The 11,973-nt window shown below is 39.3% G+C and overlaps 1 protein-coding gene across 1 annotated transcript; it reads left to right on the top strand.

Annotated features, from left to right (window-relative positions):
* The first annotated feature begins 1,066 nt into the window (after nt 1-1,066).
* On the top strand, nt 1,067-11,925 carry LOC122867069 (activin receptor type-1B-like). Its single transcript, XM_044177442.1, has 9 exons — nt 1,067-1,307; nt 4,183-4,428; nt 5,748-6,017; nt 6,148-6,378; nt 6,539-6,706; nt 7,969-8,125; nt 8,253-8,377; nt 8,496-8,626; nt 9,319-11,925. Exons 1-9 carry the CDS (start codon nt 1,241-1,243, stop codon nt 9,442-9,444), a joined length of 1,521 nt encoding a protein of 506 aa, XP_044033377.1. The 5' UTR covers nt 1,067-1,240; the 3' UTR covers nt 9,445-11,925.
* Nucleotides 11,926-11,973: the final 48 nt, after the last annotated feature.

Below are 11,973 nucleotides of genomic sequence, written 5' to 3'. Positions count from 1 at the left end.
TTCAATCACTTCATTCATTAAAGCTGCACTAGTCAATATTTTCATATTAACAATGGATCACATTTCATGTGAAATGTGAAAGGTGCTGCTCAGCACCAAACAGCTGACACAGTAAGCGACTAGCTGGTGAACACATTTAACAGCTAAAGAGCCAGATATTATTCTCAGGGGTTTGAGGAGACCAAGGTGAAAATACCTGTTGTGTCAATGTTGTATTTTCATCTTGTTCTGCTGCCCCCCAAGAAAAAACAAACAAAAATAAAACAATCAATGTAGCTTTAATGTCCAAAGGCTGAAGGCAGTTAGGACCAAACGCCATAACTGAAGACAACAATTCACACTGTCATAGAGCAGTTTATACAGCTGACAACATGTATGTGAAGCTGGAGGTAATTAGAGAGAAATGCACTGACAAAAGCATATTTGCAGAAGCAGCCTTTCTTCCATTCCGCTAATAAATTTGGGGATGATCTTACAGCAATGAGAGCCTAATGAACAGGAAATGTCTGCCATATCCATTATTACAGTATATCCTCATGATGTTGAACTTTAACCTAGATAAACTGATAGATAGATAGATAGATAGATAGATAGATAGATAGATAGATAGATAGATAGATAGATAGAGTGGTGTGCAAAAGTGGCCTAGTCAAAGTCCTGACCTGAATTCTATTGAGATGCTGTGGTATGACCTTAAAAAGGCAGTTCATGCTTGAAAACCCTCCAATGTGGCTGAATTACAACAATTCTGCAAAGATGAGTGGGCCAAAACTCCTCCACAGCGCTGTAAACAACTCATTGCAAGTTATTGCAAACGCTTGATTGCAGTTGTTGCTGCTAAGGGTGGCCCAACCAGTTATTAGGTTTAGGGGGCAATTCCTATTTCACACAAGGCCATGTAGGTTTGGGTTTTGTTTTCCCTTAATAATAACAACCTTCATTTAAAAACTGCATTTTGTGTTTACTTGTGTTATCTTTGACTAATATTTAAATTTGTTTGATCTGAAACATTTAAGTGTGACAAACATGCAAGAAAATAAGAAATCAGGAAGGAGACAAACACTTTTGCACACCGCTGTAGATAGGTCTCCTCTGTGTCTGTGCTGCTGCCTGCTGGTGGAGCATGTTAGTAAACTAGCCTGTGCCCTGACAGCCTGCTTAGCTGTCATCATCGCGCCTCGCCACATCTAACGTTAGCCAACTAAATGTGTTAATGCGATGAACCGGGAATTTATTGATCATGGCTAACCTACGGATTTCGTTAGCCGTCGTGGTTGTTCAGGCGGTCCTGTACAGAATCTGCGAGGGTGAGTAACTTATTGTTTGTTTTGTTCATAAGCTCAGCACCGCTGCCATCATCAAGGCGGACGAATGTGGAGTTAGCTGCTAGCTAACGTTAGCTAGCTTAGCTAGCTTAGCCGAACGACTGAATTGACCCATAGATAGGAAACCAGGACAGCTTTCATTTGTATAGACCTGGGTATTATTTGTGTTTTTAAATGGCTTTCATATAAATGTAACAAAACACGATACCTCACCGTCTTTCTGTCGCTGCCGAGCTAGTTAAGCTAATCTGAAACAGCAGTTAAAAGGTGTGTTTAGGTAGCATGGACTGTCAGCTCAGTGAATGATTTTGCTGTAAACACAGCTAGCATTGCTTAGCTTTGGAGCTAGACAGATCTTTGTATTAAGGGTTATTTAAGTTACCAAATAAAGAGATGCTTGTTACCGCTGTGTATTCATCCTACAACCTTTCCCTAATACTTAGTGAGCGTTGAATTACCTCTTGCATCACAGTAATGTTATCCAGAGACTCTGGACATGAAGCTAACTAGTTAGATAATGATGCCATGAGGACATTAATGTGTGTCAAGATTTCATAGTGCTCAAATGTTAATGTAATTAGAATGGATGTGCTCAATTTACTTGTATGCGGACATTAGTAATCTCATATCTACTGCAGATATAGAGATGGAGCTCTTTTTACAATGTTGCTATAAACACAGATAATACACAGATGTTAATATCGTGTATTGCAGCAAGTTTACCTGTATCTGATAGTATAGGTAAAGGATAATTTCACAGTTTATCATGATTTGGAGGCTGGTGAGTCTGGTGTGTTCACTCAGTGTCTTGAGTAGTTTCATCTGTATCATTTTTTTAGCATTAATCCACTTGTGTGTATAGGAGATTAGATTGACTTCAACAGCAGGTTAATGATATATGGGGCAGAGCAGGAATATAACAGGCGATATGTGTAACATAACAACCTTATTTATCATCCATATTTCCTGGAAATTCAATTGAAAACCGTTTATAGATAAAAGAAGCAGATGGGAATGTCTGTTTAAAAAAGAAGTTCATCACATTAATACAAAAATCCTGTAAATCCATTAATAATAAATACATAAATAAGTGTAGGGCTGCAACTAACAATTGTTTTCATTCGATTATCTTCGTAAGTTATTGATTCATGATGATTCAAATTAATAGTAAAAAATCTGTTCAACCAACAGTCTAAAAACCCAACAACATTCAGTTTTCAATGAAGCAGCAAATCCTCCCAATTGAGAAGTTGATACGAGAGAATATTTGGTGTTTTTGCTTGAAGAATCATTGAAAGGATTAGCTGATTAGCTGGAATAGTTACCACAGTATAAATGGACACATTTATGTCATTACAAGGTATAGGCTGTATCATCAAATCCCCCACCTCTTGAACAAAGTGATGTAGAGAAATGTGGAAACTGTTCCTTCTCCTTTCTTCTATCATTACACCCTGTGAAATAGTGCTAGGAACACATCTTAACTATACAGCACATTGCTTTGCACCCCCACACTGTGCATTGTATTGTGCACCTTGAGATATGTTAATTATATTCCCCTTATTGTTTTCAAAAGTATGGAACATAAAGTTGTTGCTTGGGGTGTAAGACATAAAACATGTTGTGTTCTGGTTGAAAACAGAAACATTTTAGCAAAGATGACCCAACTACTGTGTGCTTTTACAAGGAACATGTTGTGATTTATTTTAAACATTCAGAAAACATCTATACTAGCCTTTTTATCACAGGTTGAACTGGTCAGTATCTTGGCTGTATTTCTGCGTGGTTTGAGGATTTCCATCCCTAATACATAATTCTTTCTTCTCTGACTTCTTTGTGGTTTTAAAGCAATCAGCCAAATATGGATTAGAGTTGTGACATTTATAGCCATGGAAAGTCTGACATGTCAGTCTCATTTCATGTTTAGTCAGCTTTTATCTTCCTTATTTCTGGTTGCTTTGTTTCACGCATTTGACCACCAGCATCTGCCAAGTTGGTGTTTGCATTTTGTGAGTCAGTACCACAAAAGATGTCGTAAAGCATTAACTCTGAATTTCCCCTGTTCGACGTAGATGACACTGAAGTTCAGATACATGTGTGCTGGTTTTCTAACAAACACATCGAGCACACAGGCTCTAGCAAGGTCATTTCTATGGAGAATCCACTGGGGGCTTTTTCAGAATTACTGGAATGTCACATCATGTCTGTGTCTTAATGACATTACTGAATTTCACAGAGGAAGTCTCAGTCTGTTGTTAGTCAAATGACACTCAAACCTGATCATTTCATCTCTATTCCTACATGCCCTCACATAAACTTTCCACCCATCCCCCCAAAGCCCCTGCCACCCTAACACACCGCACCCCACCTCTAACACTTCCTCTACTTCCTGACCTCACCAATACCATCCCCCATCTCTCTGTCCTTACCTCTCTAGTTCATCTTTGCAAGATCACTAATCTGAAAATTTTCCCTTAATACAATAGAAGTTCACCACTGACAAAGTATTACTAGTTGTTGTCTTCCACGTTTTTGGGCTTCATGTGAGGATATATAGCATGTTGTTTGTAAGTCTAAAACTTATGATGTTATGCACGCTGTTACTGCTGGCTGATGCTGGCTGTTACTGCCCTCTACTGCACATGATGTGTACTGTAAGTTACTGTACAGCTGTGAAGAAAATAAAGTACTTTGCTCATACGTTTGACTGACTGTTGATGCTTTGTAACACTAAATTCACAGCCTGTCCACACAATATTCATTTGCAGTGCTCGCAGACCAAAGTTCAGTATTTTTAATTGCGCAAACTATTATATCTCACACTGTGTTGCTTCTTCTGCTCCCTCCGTCTCTGCAGCTCTGTGGTGTAACTGCACCACTGCCCAGTGTGAGAAGACTGGCTCCCAGTGTGAGACTGATGGAGCCTGCATGGCCTCCACTTCCTTCATTGATGGCCAAGAGCAGCACATCCGTATCTGCATCACACAGGACAAACTTGTGCCCCCTGGACAACCGTTCTACTGCCGCAGTGCAGAGGGCTTTCTCAACATCCACTGCTGCTACACTGACTACTGCAACAGCATTGACCTCCAAGTACCCTCAGGTGAGAACTGTGAAGTATCACACAGCATGTACAGTATGATCACTTACATTTACTGTTTTTTTTTTGTTTTTTTGCATGACAGATATAAACACAAACGTATATCAAGACGGTGTAGTCCCTCATTCGTCCAGGAGTGTTCCATCGTAGAAAAGGTTTCAGTCGTAGTCATCTGGACACTGTTTTCAGAATCAGGAATCAGTGTCCAGATGATTACGACTGAAACCTTTTCTACCACAAATGTATATCTGTTATACATCTTGGAGCAAATACATTATACAAAAAAAGTATGTCTTTACCTGAAGTACCATACAGCTAACACTTGCTCATGACATACAGTGAGGGAGAAAACTCCAGGCAAGAACATGCAATATATTGGCCTGTGTACACTGTTCAATTAGTAGGTCTGAGGATGGGCTTCTTAACTTAACCCCTTAAAATGAATGAGTGGCCTAGTTATAACATGCATTCATACATTGTCCTTGATGTTATCTAAAGCATCTCAGCACCTGTGAAGAGTTTTTTTACACACTTTTGTGACTCATGGTTCCTGAAAAGATGAGTGTTTCCTATGGTGTTTTTTTACAGTGTCCTAAAATAGTGTGGAGAGAAGAGTGTCAGTGTGGAACTATTGTGACAGGACATTGTGGACAGTATCCATCCCCAGCATGAACAAAAAAACACACAAGTTCATATGAAGCTTTTAACCAAAAAGCAGCACTTTAGAAGCCTGGTATAAACAAAGTGACTGATATTTTAACCCAAAGTTGCTCTGCACTCTCAACGCTGTATGAAAAATGGGTGTAAAAGACTATAAAGTTTTCCCTTCCACAGTATGCACGTTTGGTGATCTTGGAATGATTATGGTACCAGGATAGTTTATGCTAGAACCAGCTAGAGGGACTTTAACTTCAAGGACCCAGAAAATAATTCACTAAATCAAAGGTGTAGTTGAAGAGTCACTCAAAACTCTACACAAGCATCACAGAGACAAAGCACTGCTGCAAAATACAAGAGTGGTTAAGAGAGAGAATAAGCAGACCTTTTACTGTATTAGTATGTTGTTAATGTAATTTCAATACTCCTTGTACATTTTTTTTCAGAGTAAAGATTCTTTGTTAAATAACTGGGAATAATCATTAGAAGTTAATGCAAGGGTCACATTTTGACTCAGTTTTCTAATTGTCTGCTTAGCCAGAAGTTTTACACTGACATCCCCCGATGACACAATGCAGTTCTTATCAGGGAACAGAGACAATCCTATCTATGTGTGTACTGAGTGACAGATGTTGTATTTTAATTCTCTACTGTTCTCTTTTCAGTTACGACTCAGTCAGGACTGGGGGCAGGCTACGGCCCAGGTGGGGCATGGGGGCTGGTGGAACTAGTAGCTGTGATTGCAGGGCCGCTGTTCCTGCTGTGTCTGCTGCTGCTGCTGGTGGGTATGTTCCTGTATCAGTACCACCAGAGGGCCTACAGCCACAGGCAAAGGCTTGAGGTGGAGGACCCCTCCTGTGACCACCTCTACCTGGCCAAAGACAGGACCCTGCAGGACCTCATATACGATCTGTCCACATCTGGTTCAGGCTCTGGTCAGTGCACAACGTGATAACGTAGCTGCAGGCCAGCACTCATGTTGCAGTTTATACTGGTTTTGGCTTTTTTATATCAAATTATATCAGAAGACTGCTGATGTCCGTCTCCATCATCTTTTCTGAGCAGGTCTGCCTCTGTTTGTCCAGCGGACCGTGGCCAGAACAATTGTCCTCCAAGAGATCATTGGGAAAGGGCGCTTTGGGGAGGTGTGGCGAGGACGTTGGAGGGGCGGTGACGTGGCGGTGAAGATCTTCTCATCCAGAGAGGAGCGCTCCTGGTTCCGTGAGGCTGAAATCTATCAGACCATCATGCTCCGCCATGAAAACATCCTGGGCTTCATAGCTGCTGACAACAAAGGTACAAACCTGTGACATCACAGCATGTTCCCTTTTCTAGTCAAAGACTGGATGGATAATATGCATCTTATTTATAGGTTATTGATGTTTGTGTTTTATTTGTTGTGTAATAATTCACCATTCTCAAGTAAACTTATCATATCTCTGTTTCTGTCTCCCAGACAATGGCACATGGACCCAGCTGTGGTTGGTGTCAGACTACCATGAGCATGGCTCTCTGTTTGACTACCTGAACCGCTACTCTGTCACTACTGAAGGAATGATCAAACTGGCACTGTCAGCTGCCAGTGGCCTTGCACATCTGCACATGGAGATTCTTGGAACACAAGGTAGTGTTTGTATAAATGTGCATTTGTATTTAAGCATACTTTTTTTCCTGGCTTCCCCCTTTTAATGAGAATGATGGTGACGCCTCCCACCTGGAAGATAAACCAGCTAACACATATCGCATTCTGTGCTAATCAGTATGAGTTACAGAGGTTCTTTTCATTGTTCAGCCAGTCACAGAAATGACTCCTTGAATACCTCCCGGCCCGGGCAAGTCTGCTCCCCACGTTACTTTCTCATCTGTTTGTGCAGTAGCTACAATACTTTTTGTGATTTCCTTGAATTTTCATCTAAACTGAAATGCTACCATTGAATTGTTTCATCTGGCAGTTCCACTCTGACCACTTAGTGGTTAAAGGGAATACATAAAGTCTACCGTTTAAGCGGTAATACAAGGAAAAAAAGAGACCGAAAATACCAAAATACTGTTTCAGTTGAGAAGTACAATACTCGTGTTGACATCTTATCTTTGCCATCTAATGCAAGACTGATGCAAATGAATTGAGTCATTCAACAGAATATGTCACAACAGTATGGAGAATTTGATTACGTTACCCACAAAAAAACTTAAGTATGTAGTTATCAAAATAGGTTTGTAACATTCTCCGTAATGTTCTGTTAGTTTATAAAAAGAAAACCAAAATAAAAAGAGAGAAAAATAAATAAATTATGTTCTTGAAGACATTATTTTATCATTGAAGGTGTGTTTGAATGATTGGCATCTTATGCAATGAAAAAAGATAAGTGGTAAACCTGTTGAAAAATAAAGAACAATTAACATCCAGTTTGGTGAAATTGCACTGAATTTGTAAATTTAATGGTTTTCCAAACATATACTTTATACCTTTCGTATGGCCAAGGGAAATTGTTTTTGCTCTCATCTCTAAGTCATCTATTCTCATCATGTTTAACTGTTGTGATAGTCATGTACAGTACATGGCAGTCTAGCATCAGACAGTATTGCTAAAAATTAAAATTGGTAATAATTACCACCCAATGAAAACTTACACCAGCAGTTCCCTACTGAGTCCTCTGCTTGACTACCTGTCATGAAAATTTAAAGTGCAGAGTTGAGAACATTTTGTTGCACAAGTGGAGGAGTGTTTTCTATTTTTAGACTGTTGGCCAAAAAAGAAAAATGGCATAACTTGTTGTAGTTTCTAGTTTTTCATAAAAGAGAGTTCAGTGTTGTCGTTGACATGTTAAAAAATAAACAAATTTAGAGATAACAATTCACAGGTGTCTGTCATTTATGTTTTTGTAGGAAAGCCAGGCATCGCCCACAGAGACTTGAAGTCCAAGAACATCCTCGTGAAGAAGAACTGCACCTGTGCCATCGCTGACCTGGGCTTGGCTGTCCGTCATGACTCTGCCACAGACACCATCGATATCGCGCCCAATCAGAGGGTGGGCACCAAGAGGTCTGTGTCAACATGCACGCCTGCAGTCTCTGACCGTCCTTTCTCACAGATATCTTTGACACCTTTCCCGGAATATCCTTTAATTCTGTGCATCATTACAAACTGGGATTGTTTTTACATCTCGCAGGTACATGGCTCCAGAGGTTCTCGATGAGACTATCAACATGAGACACTTTGACTCATTCAAATGTGCTGATATCTATGCTTTGGGGCTGGTCTACTGGGAGATTGCACGCCGCTGTAATAGTGGAGGTCAGTCTCTTTTGTTTTTACTCTGGATACTCAACCTGTGTTGTTAGATTTTTTTTATTAATGTTAACAACTGAGATCACAGCACTGCTCTGACCTCAACATTGTCCTGTGTTATCAGGTATCCACGAAGAGTACCAGCTGCCCTACTATGACCTGGTACCTTCTGACCCGTCCATAGAGGAGATGAGAAAGTTGGTGTGTGACCAAAAGCTACGACCCAACATCCCAAATTGGTGGCAGAGCTACGAGGTATAAAAATTATTGATTAAAACAAAAATCTTGTTACTGTTTTTAAGATCTTCACTTAACACCTGAAGGGTAATTCCAGTTTATTACAACAAGGGTCTTATTTTTGAATTTTTGGTCATTGCACTCATCAAGTTAATTGCTGAGAAATAACGAAAAAGAAGTCCAGGAGGCTATCAGGTTAGTCCCCCAGGGTAAAATTATTATAGTATGGTTAAAATTATTACTCAAACTGGTAAATATACATATCTTGGTCACAATTCAAATTTAAGGAATCCTCATCAAAAATATGAATGTTTAAGTTATTTACTTATGTAAAGGATCTTTTTTTAAATGCTCAAATATCGATATTGGCTTCAAAATTGTGTCAGATCATGTGACTGTTTCTTGCCCAGTTGGATTCCCCAGATCTCAGCAATTACTTAACTGAGAAAATAAGTCCAAAGATGCAATAAACCAGGTTCTCCTTTAAAGCTCTTTTTTTGTTGTTGTTTTTTTTTAAATATTTTTATTTACATTTTCAAGAGTGGATTGACACGGACAACACAATACTTGTACAGGAACAGGTCTTAGATTACTATGCATAGACAACTTGAGCTACATTTGTATCATAACTGTGTCAAAATCATCACCATCATAATCATGTGTACTGTATTGTAAGCTCTTAATCCTTATTCCCCCCCCCACTGTTCCAGGCCTTGCGGGTTATGGGCAAAATCATGAGGGAGTGTTGGTATCCTAATGGGGCTGCCCGCTTGACAGCCCTGCGCATCAAAAAGACCCTGTCCCAGCTCAGCGTTCAAGAGGACATTAAAGTCTGAGCTAATTCAGCAGAGCACTGAGCAGGACCCGACTCCAGACTGTAGGACACTGAGGGGAAGGGGCCGGTCTTTCTACAAAGAACACACAAAGTAAGAGAATATAATGGAGAGTCGCACTTTGTAAAATATTACTCCATAGACACTCCTGCCAGTTTTGAAGCCACTTGATTTCTGACAAACCCTACCTCGCTTACCCAGCCAAACTACCAAGAACACCTTTCCTGTCTTGTCCTCAGCTACTGCTGCCCTACCTGAACCTTTTTGTTCCTCTCTACACTCCGCACTAACAAGGATCCTTGGATTTCCTGTGTACTTGTATGCAATCAATAACAGGATATGTAATTAACCAGTTAACATTTTGAAAATCAGTTGCTGATATTTCCACAAAGTCTCTTTGATCACAGTTGCTTAATAGTTAACAAACAGCATTCACTCTTTTTGTCTTTGAAAGGGGGCATACTGGGAGGTTTAGGAGGGTTTTTAACTTACTTTTCCTTATTCTGTTATGACCAGATCTTGTTATTTATAATATATATAAAATATGGGTGTTTGTGAGGTTATTGTGCAGGTTTCTCTGTGCCACCTACAGCCACACAGGCACATCACAAACTGCGTAGAAATCCCTCTAAGAGAATAATCCATCCGGTCCTGTTATAATTGTGTGGTTTAATTGTCTGCTGATTATCATGTTAGCATGTATAAAGCAGTTGAGACAGCTTGTGTAAATGCAGCCCATTTACTTTCCCATAAGCTGTTCTAAACCTCAGGTTTTCCTTATGCTTACCAATCAACACGTAATTGTTTTTTTGTCTGTTTAGAACCATCTTAAGCAAAATACACAATTAGGAATTAAGTAAAAATGCATTTCATTAGGATGGAGGGTTAAATGTAGAGTGCTGTAGAGCAACAGCTGCCAGTGACTTGATACTGAATGTTTTGTCCTTGATCTTCTTAGCTGATACTTCTTACAAAACACATGTAGCACCATGCTACATGTAGAATATTTGAATGGTGGTATTCCAATGTGAATTCAGCCGCTGTCTCATGATCAACTCACAGATCATAACCTGCCATGAGAGAGTGAACATTGCTCCAGTCCCTCAGATAAGCTGGTATACACAACATTCAGATAACCCTTTGCAGCAGCCAGTACCATTACACTGTACCTTCAATATGGGGCGAAAATGTATTATTTTTAATCCATTTTAAAAACACTAACTCCAGGAATCTGAATGATAGTTTGTTTGTATGTTATTTTTTTATATTTTCAAAGCATGTCCAATGTTGTTTTTCCCTCAGGCCCCTGGCCGAGTATAACTACTGCACATAAACTAGCTTTTTAAGGTGACACTATAAATTTGATTTTATGTTGCTTAGGTCATGTTTTAGATGGTTGAATCTTTTATACCAGCTTTTTGGTTGGTGGGAAGAAAATCTAAGATTTCTTCTGTCTTGCTGTTTGTAAACAGAATTATGTACCAATCTACTTTCTGACGTCTGAAGTAACATTACTGTATGTGTCAGACACACTGCTTATGCTGAATTTCTCCTGTAGCCCTCTATTACTGCAGAGCAGTGTTTTATTTTTAATCAATGTTTCCCCTCACTGCTCCTTTTGTTCACCATACAATACCTCCTCAATGTGCAAATTGTATGTGGATTGTTTCCTTCAACATAACACTGTCAAAAATCACTGTCTACATTTTGTTATGCTTTCAGGAAAAAGGTGCACTTTTGTCTTTAGCTGTATGCAAATTAAACAGGTACTGTTTGTTTATAGTATTTTCCCATGTTATTTATATTTGTATGCTGTGAGTCCCTATGAAAGCCTGAAAGGCCACATGTGCACTACTACTGACCTCACAGCATTAAAACCAAATTCTCAGAATCATTTCTGGTCATGGCCTCTAGTGTTTACTTCAGACATCACCACTGAAAATGAAAATGTTAATACAAATCATGCCAACCAGTTGCTGTACACACACAGAGAATCTGACTTTTCTTTGGGAGAAGAAATGTTGAAACTAAATACTACTGAAATGTCTCAATGCTGTCTCACAAATGTGTTTGACCAATACTTTGTATTTTAAAATCACTTGCTCACTGTATTGTTTAAGTTGTACAGGATGTTTGTAAGAACGAATAGACTGCTCTTGATGCTGTTGTTTTTGGTTGGAAAGACTGGGGAGCTCTGCTGTTTAATAGGTGGTTGGGTGTCAACCATATTTATACACTAAAGAGGTATGTTTGTCAAATTGTATCTGCCTTACAATGTATAAAATGCATAATGTATTTAAGGTTACCTTGCTCCAAGTATCCCTATGGAAGAATGGTGGGGTGTGAGTCAGAGAAATTAGGTATTATTCAACAGGTTGTGATAACTCCCAGGTCTCAGAGACAACTGCATCCATGTAAAAACCCCTTCAGGACTTCAATCATGTAACTTCTAATATAGAGTAATAAATCCAGTTGTTTTCCTGTGTGGTGTCTTTTACTTGCTTCTTTTCCAACGCTAACCTTGTATTTAAA

This window comes from Siniperca chuatsi, linkage group LG2 (assembly GCF_020085105.1).
Source record: "Siniperca chuatsi isolate FFG_IHB_CAS linkage group LG2, ASM2008510v1, whole genome shotgun sequence".
In the NCBI taxonomy this organism is placed as follows: Eukaryota; Metazoa; Chordata; class Actinopteri; order Centrarchiformes; family Sinipercidae; genus Siniperca; species Siniperca chuatsi.
Note: the sequence above shows the minus strand (reverse complement) of the source record. Positions and strands in the feature narration are given on the sequence as shown.